The 17126-nt window shown below is 44.0% G+C and overlaps 1 protein-coding gene across 3 annotated transcripts in view; it reads left to right on the top strand.

Annotated features, from left to right (window-relative positions):
• Positions 1-17126, top strand: part of LOC144756179 (E3 ubiquitin-protein ligase TRIM17-like) — a 401785-nt gene that overhangs the window by 225752 nt on the left and 158907 nt on the right. For 2 of the 3 annotated variants that reach the window (XM_078645768.1, XM_078645767.1), the window contains exon 4: positions 14895-15125. The exons of the other annotated variant lie outside the window; for it this stretch is intronic. In XM_078645768.1, the coding sequence (XP_078501894.1) occupies positions 14895-15125 (231 nt within the window). The remainder of the gene's footprint in view (positions 1-14894; positions 15126-17126) is intronic. 3 annotated transcript variants of the gene reach the window in all.

Genomic DNA, 17126 nt, shown 5'->3' with positions numbered 1-17126 from the left:
AGCCGCCGGTGCATGATGGATCACGAATGGCGTCTGAACTCGGATGTGGCGCAAGGCCTCTTTTAGCAGTGGGGAGAGCCTTGGTTAGATCTATTCGCCACCGAAGAGAACGCGCAATGTCATCAGTTCTGCACGTTGGAATTTCCAAGGCGGCACTCGCTCGGAGACTCTTTTCGTCACGAGTGGAGCTGTGGTCTATTATACACCTTTCCGCCTATACCACTTCTGCCCAGAGTGCTGAAGAAGATCAGGCGCAACTGGGCCCAAGTCATCCTTGTGGCTCCGGACTGGGCACGAAGATTCTGGTATCCCGAGCTACTCAGCATATCCGTCGATCCCCCGATTCGTCTGCCTCTTCAGGATGACCTTCAGTCGCAGCAACAGGGGACGGTCCTCCACCCGAACCTGTCCAGCCTCCACCTCCATGTGTGGAGATTGAGCGGCAGCAGTTGAGGCCATTTGACTTGTCTCCTGAAGTCTGTGATGTGATTCTGGCAGCCAGGCGTCCCTCCACAAAATCGGTATACGCCTGCAGGTGGAACAAATTTGTGGCATGGTGCACAGCAAAGGCTGTGGATCCGCTTTCTGCCCCCCTTTCAGAGGTTCTCCTCTTCCTTCTCTCTCTTGTCCAGCAGGGCTCTGCTCTGGGCATTCTTAAGGGCCACCTCTCTGCCATTGCTGCCTTCTTGAGGCTTCCTGATCAGCCTTCTCTTTTCAAGTCCCCTGTTGTGAATAGATTCTTGAAGGGCATCACGCACATGTTTCCTCCTGTTCCTTTCGTGATGCCTCAGTGGGACTTGAACTTTGTTCTGAACTATCTGATGTGCGCTCCCTTTGAGCACTTTACATTTGTCCTCTTCGTCTTCTCACTCTTAAGACTGCATTCCTGGTTGCCATCACCTCTGCCAGGAGAGTGAGTGAGCTCCAGGCTCTATCTTCTAAGCCTCCTTTCCTTTCTGTCCATCCGGACAAAGTTGTTTTAAGAACGCGTCCTTCTTTCCTGCCCAAGGTGGTTACGGCCTTTCACATTGGGCAGTTCATCACCTTGCCCACCTTCTTTCCGCCTCCGCATCCTACAAAAGAGAAAGAGAGGCTCCACCGTCTGGACCCAAAACATGCGCTCTCCTTCTACCTTGATCGCACACACCAGTTCTGGGTGGACGACCAGCTCTTTGTTGGTTACGTGGGTGCGAAGAAGGGACGGGCGGTGCACAAATCCATCTCTCGGTGGGTCGTGTTGTGCATCAAGGTCTGTTACTCCTTGGCTAGAAAGAAGCCCCCTGTTGGGCTGAGGGCCCATTCCACTCGGGCCACGGCGGCTACTACTGCCCTGGGTTGGGGAGTCCCCTTGCAGGACATCTGTCAGGCAGCTACGTGGGCCTCGCTGCACACGTTTGCTACACACTACTGCCTGGACAGCCAGGTCCAGAGAGATGGCTTTTTCGGCCGTTCCATTCTCCAGGACTTTCTGGTGTGATCTTGGTTCGCAGACCCACCACCGGGGTTGGTATTGATGGGGTATCTATTCTAAGGTAAGGAATTTAACACTAAACTGTTTTTTTCAGATGCACAAGTTACTTACCTTTGGTAACGATATATCTGTAACAAACAGTAGTTAGTGTTAGATTCCTTACCGCCCCACCCATCATCCCCATTCTGCGAACCGATATGTAGGGTTAAGGTCATCCCTTTCAGGGCCCCAGTTTCATGGCACCTGTGTTGGTCTCTCTCATGGCTCAGCGTTCCTGGCGCGGAAAGCTATGTACAAGAACTGACGTCAGCACGCAAGGACGGCGTCTAAATACTCAGACAACGTCATCCTGGCGACCATGACTCCGACGACGGACGCGGAGCGGCAGACGACGCCTACCGACGCGCAAGGGTGCTGCTACGCAAAACTTTCCGGATCCAGTCTGACGCCTGGGAATATTCTATGGTAAGGAATCTAATACTAACTACTGTTTCTTACAGATATATCGTTACCGAAGGTAAGTAACTTGTGCATCGGTAACCTCTCAAAAGGAAGCGTTCTCTGCCTAGGATCTTTGCGGCCCATGCAGCGTAGCGCGAATCGGCCTCAATCAGCCAGTCCTCAGCGGAAATTTTCAGGGTGGACGGACAATGCACCAACACCGCGCAGTGCTTCTAGCAGCCGCCACAAACACTACGGCTCTTGGTGTTACTGAGTAGGGGCAATGTGCTGAGTGAAAATGGGAAGTCGCACCTCTCTTGCTTACACACTGAGAGGCGAATGTTGTTTGCCCACTGTGGGAATTAAGGCTAATTTGGTAATTCGCATATGCTGGCCTCAATCTGGGGAAGGTGGTGTTTAGATCGAACAGCCTGGGCGACTAATGCAAACTTGCCGCTCTACATCTCCTCGTGAGCCAAAACCGGGGGCGGGGTGTGCTGTGACGCCCAGTATTCCGTGATTGATCTGTCACCAGATGAAGATACCCCTGTGCAGGAGAGTGCATCGCTGTCCCAGGGCGTCTACTTATTGGTAAAGGACCAGGCGTGAGGTCAGGGTAAATTAATCCACGTTATTCCTCTGTTTTTTTCTGGAAGTGCTTTGCTCTTCCATCTTGGGAGGCAGGGCCGGCGCTAGGCATGGGCAGTGTGGGCAGCCGCCCAGGGCCTCGCGCTCAGCAAAACACAGGGGGCCTCGCGCCCCTGTGAAAGGTCACACTTTCACAGCTCACTTCAGGGCCCCCGGCAGCGCCTCGGGCGCCTTGGTTAAGTACCGGCCATTCTCGGCTCTGTTTGGGCATTTTGTATCCAAGCAACAGAGGCCCCTTTGTTTCTTTCGAGCACCAGCCGGACACAGGTAAGAGAAGGTGGGTGAGGGGAGGAGGGAGCAGCCAGATCAACTGGCTTTTGTAATACTTCGAATCTTGGTAGGGCAGTGTCTTGTATCTTAAAATGTATGCATAAGCAATATTTGACTTGTACTGATCTGACAGGGGGGGCAATATTACATACACATCGAAAATATATTTACTGTTGCCATCTAAGCTAGGTACACCTACAATTGAAGCACACCCCTTCAGCTGACGTTTTTTTTTTTTTTTTGCTCTCTGATGAGCTCTCTGCAGTGTCTTGGGAAGTGCCTTGTTACGGTTTGAAGGCCCAGGGGAGGGGGGCCCCCTCCCAGTGCCTCATAGCACTGTGTCGAGCTGGAAGGTCATGGTGTGGGGGCCCCCTTCCCTGGGCCTTGTAGCCTTCGGTGTCTGTTTCAGAAAGCGCAGAAAGAGTGTAGGTTTTAAGCAGGACTCATTTATATATTGGTGATACATTTGGCAAGTTAGTGAAGGTGGCAATGTATGCCTCCAATGAGCCTGTCCTGGACTACAAAATTGTTATCATCTTTGTAATGTGGGCATTGTAGCCATCGGTGGCTATTGGGCAGGAAGCAGAGACGTGAAAAAGTAAGTGAAGCAAAATCAGTTGCAGTGGAAACCACGTTCATAAATTACTAGTAGAACAGCACCTTGCCGTTTAAGTATAGTGGACCTTTTAAACAAGCATTTGCAATGCAATAGGTCTCGCATTAGGAAAGTTTGAGCTATTGGTCTTGTAAATGACAATTTTATTATTTATGTGTTGGTTTTGAAAATAGCTAAATTAATAGCTTTGTCATTTACAATGCCAATAGTTATAACTTTCGCAAATGTGACACCTATAGCATTTGTAAAGCAACATGTTTTGTATTTACGTGACTTAGATGTATTGATATTACAAATAACAATGGCTTTTAATTTTTTAATTAAGTGATGCTGTGGTGGTGCTGAGTGATGCTGTGGTGGTGCTGAGGGATGCTGTGGTGGTGTGGTGGTGCTGAGTGGTGCTGTGGTGGTGCTGACTGATGCTGTGGTGGTGCTGAGGGATGCTGTGGTGGTGCTGAGTGATGCTGTGGTGGTGCTGAGTGATGCTGTGGTGGTGCTGAGTGATGCTGTGGTGGTGCTGAGTGATGCTGTGGTGATGCTGTGGTGGTGTGGTGGTGCTGAGTGGTGCTGTGGTAGTGCTGAGTGATGCTGTGGTGGTGCTGAGTGATGCTGTGGTGGTGCTGAGTGGTGCTGAGTGGTGCTGTGGTGGTGCTGAGTGGTGCTGAGTGGTGCCGTGGTGGTGCTGAGTGATGCTGTGGTGGTGCTGAGTGGTGCTGTGGTGGTGCTGAGTGATGCTGAGGTGGCGCTGAGTGATGCTGTGGTGGTGCTGAGTGGTGCTGTGGTGGTGCTGAGTGACTTCTTGCAGTGATCATTTCGATGGCCATGCTATCACATCTCAACCATATTGCTTCAAAATGCATTTTATCCTCTAGTCCTGAAGTACGGCATAGACCAGAAGATGCTCTTTATGCGTTACTGGCAAGATGTGTCAGTAAATCAGATGCTCACTCCTGACCTGCGGTTCCTACATGTAAATCGTGCCTAGGCAAGCTAACACTTTTAACCTTCCAAGGTCGGTATATTACACACCCTTAAAGATTACGTAATAGTAACGCTCGCCACTGCACAAAAAGTCTGCTCTACATTGCTGTTCACTACCGGTAGGTGAGGTGGCCTCCTCTAGAATTCTCTGCGCTTCAACACTCGCCAGTCCTCTTATAGCTCCTTACTCATCTCAAGCACCTATGACCTAGGATACTAAGATTAAATGTTACTATGTTATGTTACGTCATGATGGTACCTTGACTCTACAACTTGATAGCAAAGCATGCTGTTCCGTCTCACAGTCCTCATACCCCACTATGCGATTGCTCCTCTTTCTTCTATACTGTGCCTGTACTCTTTGTTTGAAAAATCTCAATTAAAAAGATGCTGAAGCCCTTTGAGCCCAATGGGCAACGTGCCTGATCCTGAGTAATCACTGTTGTAGGTGCTAAGCTTCCTGGTGCAAGGTCGGCGATCTTTGGACCAATCTATGTAATTTTCACTTTCAAACTAAAACCAGCAGAATCAAAAAGTTTTAACTTGTCAGCTAGAAGAGCCATGGGCCAGATGTTCAAACATTTTTGTGGTTACAAGCGATCTGGTTTGGAGTTTGTGACCTCACTGCATTTTGCAACAAGCATTGTGTTCATTCTCTCAACCTTGTTTCATTGCAATATTTAATTTTATCTACTTTTTATAATAAATTGATATTTGCTCACGTGTTTTCAATCCCCTCTACTTTTTGTCCATGTTACTGATATCCACATTAGTTAGCTTCAGTGATGCCAAATAAGATCAATAGTACTGCGATGTCGCTTTCTGTGATGTCACTTCTTGTGACGCAATATGCAACAAGGGGGGCCTCGCATCTTCCCTTTCGCCCGGGGCCTCAGAAGGCCTAGGACCGGCCCTGTTGGGAGGAATCAGCGCATCTCCTAGCGATCGCGTGCAGGCCGGGAAGACATCAAAGTCGGCATGGTTCACGCCCCTCCCCCCAGAGGCTTCGATTAAAAATTTGCGGCGTATTCCGCCTGCGGGCCGACAGCCAACACCGCAGGCAGCGGTAACATGCTAGGGCAGAGGGCGCACAATGAAGGGAGGATGCCGCGGTGATTCTCACCGGGATCAGCGCCTGTCCTCACTCCAGGCGGAGACGGCTCTGCTCAAGGGCCGCTGTTCAGAGGAGACGGGCCCACGCCGCAGGCCAACAGTCCACCTTTTCGGGTGCTCCATGGCACTCAGCGATCTCGTTACGGCATCGGGGGAGGTAGAACTTGTTCAGGCATCCATGGCATCGCGTTTAGATCGTGATGTCGTCGTTAAACGCCGGAACACGCCATTCGGCTGGATGGCCGGACTGAGCATCAGATCCGAGCTGCCATCTTGGCCGTCTGCTTGGCCACGCCCCCCGATTTCACTGATTCTCACATTGTTTTTTTTATTTAGAAGTAGTATGAAGCAGTGGATTTTCAGTCAAACATTATGATTAATTAATTCCTCTTTGTTGTTATATTAATTTTTAACCCCTTGGCGGTGGCGGTAATTCCGCCATGGCGCTGGGGGTCGCGTGGCGCCGCCATGCTTGTCACGGAACCACTCCGTCACGAGCTACGGGCGCGCAGTGCTTATGACAGAGTGGTTCCGCACAGGCGGGGAATCAGTGCGGAGCGGCCGTGGCGTGACCGAACCACTCCGTGATGAGCACAGCGCGCCCGTGGCTCGTGACGGAGTGGTTCCGTCACTAGCACGGAAGGAGTTAAATTGAAACCTAAATATGTGTCTGAAAAAAAAGAAATATGTCCCGGGATCTTGCACATGTGCAGACATGTTTTGGTTTCTTGCACATGTACAAAGGTTTTATATCATTTATGAACACCAGGAGCAAAATCATTATGAAGTATTAGGATTACAGGTTAGTAACTTTTCCTTCGGTCACTGAAAAGTTAAACATTTTTGAGACTCAAGATTGCCCAAACAAAACCGAGGCATTTTTTGTGAGGGCCTTGCCTGGAAGTAATGAGGTGTCAGAGGCAAAGGGGGTTTGATGACAAATTAACTTACTTTGGATGATCCATGCCTTTTGGAAAAGGAAGCATTTTAGTGCCCCACACCTTAACTTTTTCATTCTCTTCAGGTAGGCTTTACTGTTTCCAATTTCTATTTGTTACTGTAAACATCATTAGCTACCAGTATTTAGTCTTTTTGGGCTGTAAAAAAACACTGGGATGGTGTATTTCCAGTCCTTATCAAGATTTTTTGCTTCTATTCTCAACTTTCCGTCTTTCATTTCTCTTATCAATTCTGCATTTCTTTATTCCTGCTCCTATCACCCTCTTTTGTACAGTTTCCTTGATTTGCTCTTTCAAATAATATTTCCTTATTTCTCTCACCTCCATGTCTTACTCGCCAGCATGCAAAGTCCTCTTCCCATCAGTCCAGTCCCCCATGTAAAGAATGTGCATGGATTAAGATGTGTTTGGATCTCATTAACCACTTGCATGCTAATGACAAGGTGAACTCGTCATGAGGCACACTGGATCTGTGCTCATGACAAGGTCAACTCGTCATGTATAATGGGATTCATAAATATGCAGCACAGGAGGGGAAAACCCCTTAGCAGCCAAGTGGTTAAGATTTGATTGCAGCAGATAAAATGTCAATTGTGGGTAGTTAGCACTACTGTGTTCTTCGAATAAATGGCAAAGATTGGTTGAATGAAGGTGTCCTACATAGGATATGAGATATAGTTTGTTGGGTGCTCTGTTACTGTCAGCCTGTGTCACACTGCCCTTTTCTTTGTCCAGAGATACCAAGAAGGCACTGGGCTAATAAATATATCATTGCTATCTAATTTGGGCCAATGCTTACTCTACCTGTCACGGATGAGAAACCGACAAAGGAATCCTCAAAGTACTTTGGGGACAGAAAACTGTTTTCTGTATAAAAAAGTAGCTGAGATAATAAAGAAACCGCATTACCTTCATAATGCCTTGGATTGTGTGCCTGTGTAGTTTACACCATGAATAAAGTTATACGGTTCACTGATAGAATATCAATGTTAAAAATATCGATGTTCAAAATATTGAATAAAAAATATAGGCTTCAAAAATATTGACTCCCTTATCTACACATGTGAGTACAAAAATATCAAATCAAACATATTGATGTAAAAAATATCGATTTAAGTATATATATATATATACATAAAATGAAATAATATATATTAAATATAATAAATATTAATATTATTTCCACAAAATGTAATATACATGTTTATGAAATTTTACAAATAAACGTGATAAAAAAAAATACACAAACATAATAATGTATATACATACTTTAAAATAATTAATAAACTATTATCTTTAATGTATTTTAAAACTTTAAAATTATATAAAAATAATATATGTAAATATTTAAAATGAAAAAAATTTCTAGAATAAATGAAATCATTCATCAATGAATTTTATTTTAAAATTAAACTGCCCAATATAATCAGAATAACAGTAGGAAAAGTATTGGATAGCAAAATAATTACATTTACTATTCCCACTCCACTGAGTGCAACAGTAGGGAAAGTGTAGAATAGGGGAGAGGTAAAAATTACTATTCCCACTCTAGTGAGTGCAACAGTGGGGAAAGTGCTGGATAGTGGAGAGGTAAACATTACTATTCTAACTCTAGTGAGTGCAACAGTAGGGAAAGTGTTGGATAGTGGAGGGGTAACATTTACTATTCCCATTCCAGAAATAGCAACAGTAGGAAAGTGTTGGATAGCGGAGGGGTAAAAATTACCATTCTCACTCCACTGAGTGCAACAGTAGGGAAAGTGTAGAATAGGGGAGAGGTAAAAATTACTATTCCAACTCTAGTGAGTGCAACAGTAGGGAAAGTGCAGGATACTATTCCTACGCCGGTGAGTGCAACAGTAGAGTAAAGTGCTGCATAGTCGAGGGGTAAAAATTACCATTCACACTCACACACTTAAAAAAAAAATAATATTAATAGTAAACAATATTTAAAAAATATTAAACATATAAAGAGAACATATTATAATATTAATTACATATAACAAACACCTACAAATATTATATAAAATTAAATCATAAATACATTTACAATAACATAGTTGTTTTAAACTAGAAAATATTTACAAACAAAATAATTTAACAAAACATAAATGTATTTATTTTATTTACTACCCTATGACACTACACCAATACAAAAACACTTCAAAATTTCTAATCATATTTATTTACATAATTATCATAATTAATAATCAATTAACAAATATTATTAATATAAAAAATGAATAAACACTAATTGACTACACACACTAAAACACTATAATATCCACATCACAAAAACTATTACTATTAGCAACTAATAATTAAATAACTAAAATATATTTATTGCATCCTTTACCCCTTTAAAAGTAAAAACACAAAAAAATAAACAATTACCAAAAATAAATATCTAATAATTAACATTATTAACAACTATATATTAATTATTTAAACACAAATTACTTCCCACCTTTTACTCCTACACCACAGCACACACCTAAAATTAATAACACAATTACCATAGTTAATTACCAATTAATTAATAAAATCAATTAACAACCAATTATTAGTCAATTAAAAAAAATACTTTTCACCCTTCCCACCCTTTACACCTATAAAAACCAAAAAAACATTATTAACAACTATATATTAATTATTTAAACACAAATTACTTACCACCTTTTACTACACCACAGCACACACCTACAATTAATAACACAATTACCATAGTTAATTACCAATTAATTAATTAAATTTAATTTAATTAACCAATTATTAGTCAATTAAAAAAAATACTTTTCACCCTTCCCACCCTTTACACCTATAAAAACCACAACACACACTAAGGCCCCCATTAGGATGGCGGGCGGACTTTGCCCGCCATCCTTGTGCAAAACGGGACCGCCCGCAATAGGAGTGGCGGTCCCGCCTTGGGCATTAGGATGCGCCCGCCACACTGGCGGGCGCATCCTGTATTTTTGCCATTGCGGCGGGCGGTGCAGGAAGCGCCACCCGCCGCAATGGTAAAAATGCACGTTGTGCATTTCAAAGCACAACATGACAGGCACTGCGCGGTGCCTGCCATGTTGCACTTTGAAATGCGGGGGGGGGTACCATAGGTACCCCCATGTGCACCCCCCAACCCCTGGACTCCCAGGGGGTTCACAACGGGCCCCCGCAGGGAGTCTCTGCATGCCTTGCGCCACGGAAAAGCATGTCAGGAAGCCCATCATAATATGGCTGGCGGTGTCTCATAGACACCGCCACCATATTAAACATTTTCCGCCCCAGCCTTAAGGCGACCGGGGCGTAAAAGCGGCAGACGGTGTTTACGTCCGCCGCGTTCCCCCCGCCATAGTAATATGGCGGAGGGGAAATGGGTGGCGGGGGGACATTAATGTCGGGCGGATCGCCACCGCCACCATGGCGGTGGTGATCCGCCCGACATCGTAATGGGTCCCTTAGAATTAATTACACAATTACCACAATTAATTACAAATTGATTAATTAAAGTTAATTAACAACCAATTATTCATTCATAAATTAAAAATAGATTGCTTCCTACCCTTTATAATTATAAACACCACAACACACACCTAAAATTAATTACACAATTGCCAATATCAATAACCTATTCATTAATTGAAATTAATTAACAACCAATTATTAATTAAGTAATCAAAAAAACTTTACACATTTACCACTATAACATCTCAATTAAGGAAATAATAATTACAAGGTAATCAATAAATGTAATATAATTAAATGACTTCCCACCCTATTGCCCTATAAACCCACAACCCACTACAGAACTAAAAACGCAACATTCAAATAATTTTTTTCAAATAAATTTAATACAATTAAATTATTTCTCACCCTTTTCCCCTATAAACCCATGACCCGCTATGGAACTAAAAACTCAAAATTCAAATATAAAATGTATAAATTTAATATAATTAAATTACTTCCCACCCTATTCCCCTATAAACCCGACTCATCGTCCGGGCAGAAAAGGTTTGAATATGGTGGCGGTGTCTGTTAGATACCGCCATCCATATTACAATGCATGCTGGGTACAGCCTTTACAGAAAGGCAAGCAGAATTCGCAAATGGGGGCCTGTTGATGTCCCCCTGGATGTTGGGGGTGACGTTGGGGGCACATGGGGGGTACCTATGGTACTCCCCTGCATTGGCACGGACAAAGTGGCAGGCAACTTAATTTTTAAAATGGATTTGGACACGGGATCACTTCTTGTAATCCTCATATACCGGCCCCCTCAAAGCATGCCCACTTTTGTTGCATCCCTAGCGGGACAACTCGCCCCCTTGATTATCACCCATGACAAAATTATACTGCTGGGAGATTTTAATTTTTGGCTGGACTCTGTGGAATCTGACTCTCAGGCAGCCACACTGAAAGAAACTTTTTTGGACCTCAATCTCATTCAACACATTCATCTCCCTACCCATGAGAAAGGGCATAGCCTTGACCAAATTTGGTCTCAAAACATTTCTCTGGCAGTTAACTCCATCTTGCCGTGCATTTGGTCAGATCACTTCCTGATCAATTTCAGCTTGACCATCGCAAAAAACAGCAAACCTAAGTCACAACAAGGTGGGAAGGCAAGAATGTGGAAGAATGTTGTTATTCCGGCATTTCTAGATTCACTTACTTCCACCTGTCCATCACTTGATCAGGACATTGATGAATCAGAAGTAGCTTTTTCAGAGTGGCTGCTCCAGGCAGCTGATGTTCATGCACCCTGCATTGACTTCTCCCGCTCTCGCCCCAATGACGCTCACAGGTGGTTTACACCTCACCTGAAAAGCCTTAAACTTAAGGTTCGTCAAACGGAGCGCAAGTGGCGTGTAGCCTATTTAGAACACGATAGGGCCAATTTTCGCAGAGCTCGCAGGGACTATCAAAATCTCATTTTTAAATGCAAAACCGACTATTTTTCGGATAAAATTCTCAAAGCCCAAAATAAGTCAAAAGAGCTGTTCAATATTGTGGAGAATCTTAGCTCTAATGATAGAACTTCTCTCCCGATAGTCCCCACCCAAGAATTTTGTAATACACTGAACTCTTTTTTCTTTGATAAAATTTGTTCTATCAAGCAAAGTATCCCCATCACTCAGCGTCCTCTTTTGTTTGATGACACTCTGTACAACCCTGCCACTTTAGACTCCTTTCCCCTCATAGATCAGATCAAATGACTTAAACTTCTTATCAAAGTTAAAACCGGTTCCCCCGATGACATTTGTCCCCCTTACATTTTGAAAGAAGTGGGCACCAATCTTCCCGGGTGTCTACTTTCTTTAATGAATGGGTCTCTTTCACAGGGCAAAGTTCCATGTGGTCTGAAAAAAGCTCTTCTTGTTCCCCTCATAAAAAAGGCAGGAGCAAACCCATTAGATCCTATTAATTACAGACCTATATCGCTGCTGCCATACTGTGCCAAACTTCTGGAGTCACATGTTTGTGAAAGTATCTCCAGCTTTTTGGAAAAAAACGAGTATTTGGCACCTAATCAAGCAGGGTTTCGACCTTGCCACTCTACCGAGGCGGTCATTCTCTCGGTGCTAAACACTCTAAGGCGGAATGCAGATGCAGGAATCCATCAGGCGCTTGTGCTTCTGGACCTCTCTGCTGCATTCGACACGGTCGACCACACCATCTTGGTCGACCGTGTCGAACAGGCAGGTCTCAGGGGTCCTGCATTGAGCTGGATCCGCTCTTTCCTCACGGGCCGCACTCAATCGGTCAGATTGGGCTCTTTCTCTGCTCCCACCATATCTACCACCTGCGGGGTACCACAAGGTTCCTCGTTATCCCCCCTGCTCTTTAATGTTTACCTACGCCCTCTTTTGCACTCCCTCCGGAATGCAAATGTAACCATCTTCAACTATGCGGATGACTTGCAGCTCATCTTTCCTCTTAACACCCAGGACTCAGTGGTTGAATTCCAAAGAACTATGTCCCACATACTGAGTTGGATGAGCTGCAATCATCTGAAGCTCAATCCGGGCAAAACCGAGCTGGTCTTGCCCGGACAGAGCTCGCTTAGTTGGAATTCCAGCTTCTGGCCCATTAGTATGGGAGTCCCCCCATCTAAGTCAACTGTGGTCAAGAGCCTAGGTATCCTTATTAGCGAGGATCTCTCGCTAAAAAGACAGGTTGGAGCGGTGGTATCTTCCAGTATTTTCCAATTGAAGAAAATAAAAAAAATTGCTCGCTTTTTTTCCTCAGCAGCCCTTGCACAGATTGTCATCTCCTTGGTTCTGTCCAGGCTTGACTTCTCTAACAGTCTCTATCTTGGCCTCCAAATTGGAGAGCTCAAACGTCTCCAGCTTGTTCAGAACCAAGCCGCCAGGCTTCTTTTGAATATACCTAGGAGGCAATCTATTAGATCTGGCCTTAAACAGCTTCACTGGTTGCCAGTTGAACAGCGTGTGGCCTTCAAGGCCGGGTGCATATTGTTCAGGTCTCTGAATGACTCTGGCCCTTTATTCATCAGAGATCTATTCAAAAAATACTGCCCCTCTCGTCATCTCCGTTCGACTTATAAATCACTTCTGATTGTACCTCCATTTAAAAGGAAACGCCTTGGAGGCAGTTGTTTTGACCACCTTGCTGCAGGTCTCTGGAACTCTTTCCCCCTCCACATAAAATTCAACGATAACATCCTCAGCTTCAGACACTCTCTGAAAACCTGGCTTTTCACCCAAGCTCACTACTGACAGCACAGCTTCTCTTATTGACTGCCTGCCTGGTTCATTTTCTATAGCGCCATGAAGCCTCCGGGCGTACGAGCGCTTAAAAAATTCCAATTAACATTAACATTAACGTGCATTCCCAGAATTGTGGCGTGTGGTACTGTGAGCACCGCCCACCACAATGCTGGGAATAGAGGATGCCACCGCTATGGTGGTGGTGGCATCCTAATTGCCAGTGATGGAACTCCGCACCACTGGCGGCCTGTCCCAGCACCGCTAGGGTCCGCCCGCCATCCTAATAGGCCCCGATATTTTTAACAACTATATGTTTGCAAATGATATTAATTACCTTATGTCGATATTCTTGACCACAATATTCTTGCTGTCGATATTTCTGACCCACGATATTAATGACTAGATATTTGTGCAACTCGATATTTTGTACTCAATATTCTGTCTCTAAACCAATTTATACTACATTGTTGGGCTGTGCCTATGGTAATCTGTTTTTATTTGACAGCCACAAGCAACCCTCCATGCACTTGTCTTTACCGTGTTTATGGGAATTGTTTATTGTAATGCATTGCATTGACTACGCTCCTGCCAGCATGTGTGAGAGTTGCCTTTTCACTGTGAGACACTTTCATAGTCACACTGTTCTTGTGCCTTTTCCATATGGGGTAATTAAGCTCAATATGTTTACCTTAAATCAATCAATCAATCAATCATTTGTAAAGCACACTACATACCGGCGAGAGTCTCAAGGTGCTGGGGGGGGTCGGGGCGCTACTGATCGAACAGCCAGGTCTTCAGTGTCCTCCTGAAGGTCAGCAGGTCTTGGATCTGTCGTAGGCTCAGTGGGAGGGTGTTCCATGTCTTGGCGTCGAGGTGGGAGAAGGATCTCCCACCAGTGGTTGTTCTTCGGATGCGCAGTGGTTTGTACGGGTGATATTGCTACCTGTCAAGCCTACATTCCAAGCTTTGACATGGAGGCAGTAGGAACAAATGTTGAACTTGGTTTTCTGAGGCTGCATTGTACATGTTCTACATCAGTACACAGGTTCAACACTGGTCCATGCACCTCTGTTTACTTAAATTACGCTACCTGATGCACATACTCGATAACACTCGATTCTGTGTTTCATCATGCAATGGTTGTTTCTTTGTTTCGTCATGATTCTGGACTGTACTATGTACAACTCATGCACTAACTCATAGATTCTCTGGGTTAATGTATTGTAGTGTAGGCAGGCATGTTTGAGCAAAACTGAGGCATGGACCCCGGGAAAGCTTTGCATGGGACTTAAAGTTCATGATATAGCCACTGATCATTCTGTAAGAGTGGAGTAGAGATGCTGTAAGCGGAATGGAGATGTCTTCTATAGGAATACTGTTCAAATTATCACAGTGTAAAACTAAGAGCACTAGTACAGCTTTGTTAGAGGAGGACACCAAAATCGGTTATATTTGGTTTTAACTGGAAATAAAAATCATAACCGTGGGTCACTGTCTAACACAATACTACATTAGTATGTGTTTACTAGCTGCCTATGCACTATTACTACAGGTTAAGCCTAGCCTGCTGCATTGGCTCCCACACTCCAACAATCATTCTGTGGATCCGCTGTTCTGTTTATTCTGACTTGATGTTTAACTGAATACTCCACCCTCAATCTTCTAGAAGAAAGCAGCTGACGAGCAACACAAAGTGGAGACAGAGTTTGGGAGGCAGCAGATCCTTTTGGAGGATGAGAAGAAGATTATCCTGTTCCAAATTGCAAAAGAGGAGAATGACTGGAAGCGAAAGTTGGAAACCAAAATCAGCAAGGTGTCTTCACAGACGCATGGCCTGGAAATGCTGCTGTCCGAGATTGATGAGAAGAATGAGGAGAAAGGAGCACAGCTGCTTTTGGTGAGTCTCTGTTATGAGTGTCGGTATTTTGATCCTCTGGACTGGGCAGCTCCAGGGCAGGAGTATGTACATGCTAAAATGGTGTATATGAGCAGAGTGAGATTGGCTGGTTTATTATAGGCACATGGACATATTTATGAATAGTGACTAGCTGTGCCTAAGAATAGAATCCCACAACACTTTACGATGGAACCTGTTTTAGCATCTGCCGTTTGAAGACAAATTTAGGTTATAGTATAATGAAGTCAGTTAAACTCTTAAAATGATGTTGCAGTAACAGCCATTACTTACTTTTTTAATTCTCCAATTTTGAAATTTCGAAATAAAATGAAATAGGCAAGTAAGTATCATAACTTTAAATAGAAAACACTACACCACGTTTCAGTTATCCAGTCTGTCTTTTCAGTCCCAGAGGTCACTGCCTTGGCAATCGGTAGGGAATTCATTTTTCCATCCAATGCTGTTAAGATGTCTGAAGGTTGGGCAGTGGGATTATATATATTTATTTATTTCCCCCCCCAGGTTTTTTCATGTAGGTCTGTCAAAATTACTTTTTTCACAGGCCATTCAGGAAGTTTGATGGTAGGAGATGAAGGGTGTTATTGGTATGTCTTCCAGTGGTGTTTACAGACCACTTGCTCTGAAATCCAAGCAGTAAGATTCTACATTTAAGTTATGGTGCCTTTGGTTCAAACACCAGAGATCGTTTAAATACTTCAATCTCGAGCTGCATTATGATTGCTAATCTTTTGGGCTCCAGATTTGTTGGAGAAGTTTTTGATCCAAACGTAATATGGTCATACAAACTGAGACAGGTGACAACATTTCGGTATTGAGACTAAGGCTCTTTCTTCTGAAGAAATAATCCACCAGTAGGGAGTCTGTAGAGCAGAATACATGACCAGAAAATGGAAAAAGGCATATTGGAAATCATGAAGGACTTCAATCAGATAATTAGAAAAACAGATGATGTAGGATCTGGAGAATGTTGTAGCAATGCTTCTGTACGCCAACAGGTGGCACTATGGGTCTCTGCGATGACTACATACTATCCTGAAAGTAGCTGAACAGAGCTGCATATAAATGCCACCCTTGCACGTTGACATCAGTTCCTTTATTTTTGGTCCTTCTTACACAGATCTGGATCGCGAATCCCAGCTTTTCTATCTTCCCACAACTCACGACTCTCAATTATTTTTTCTCCAGAGAATGATGTTGAAACTACAAATAACAGAATTCACACCGAGGGGTGACTGCAGGATGTAGATGTTGGTTGTGGACCCACCAAAGTTGGCCTTTGGTGCTTGGGCTCTGGACATGACTCAGAGTTGTGTGATGAATGCGCACTGAGGCACCCAAATTAAATTCAAGATTGGAATGCAAAGTTGTATGTCGCTGAACACCTGCAGTTGCAGTCTTCATGCAGGTCTCGCTCCCGCTCCAATTTCTGGATCCAGTCACATGGCTGTTACCTGCTTTAAATTTTCAGGTAAGTCTAAGCAGAAAGCAACGCAGGACTGGACTTCTGACTCCTTAACAAGGTGCTCGGACGGCAAGATTTAAGTCACACTCCGTCAAGGTCACCGGATAAAGGACTGATACCTTTGTTTATTTATTTTTATTTTAAAGGTTTTATAAAGCGCTGGCTAGACCCAGAGGTATCAGAGTGCATTACATGAGCATCAGATCATAGTTACAGGTTACATCGTTACACAGTTGTTTGAGCATGGCAACATAGTTACTTGTAAGGTCGAGATAAACAATAAGCACAAATCCGTTGTTACTTAGTGCAAGCATCCTCCCACCACCTTGTGTTTGAATCACTAGCATAACAGAAGGACTTTATTTTTCAGGCATTTCTCTGCTGGAAGGTTAGGAGTTTGCTTCTTAAACTCCCAAAGGGCAGCACGGGTTTCTCACTTTATGGCAAGCAGGCATAGAGGAAGGCATGAGAAAAGACGGGTCCGAAAGATGAGAAAGAATAGAAAACAAAGAAAATAG

The sequence above is a fragment of the Lissotriton helveticus genome, chromosome 5_1 (genome assembly GCF_964261635.1).
Source record: "Lissotriton helveticus chromosome 5_1, aLisHel1.1, whole genome shotgun sequence".
Taxonomy (NCBI): Eukaryota; Metazoa; Chordata; class Amphibia; order Caudata; family Salamandridae; genus Lissotriton; species Lissotriton helveticus.
Note: the sequence above shows the minus strand (reverse complement) of the source record. Positions and strands in the feature narration are given on the sequence as shown.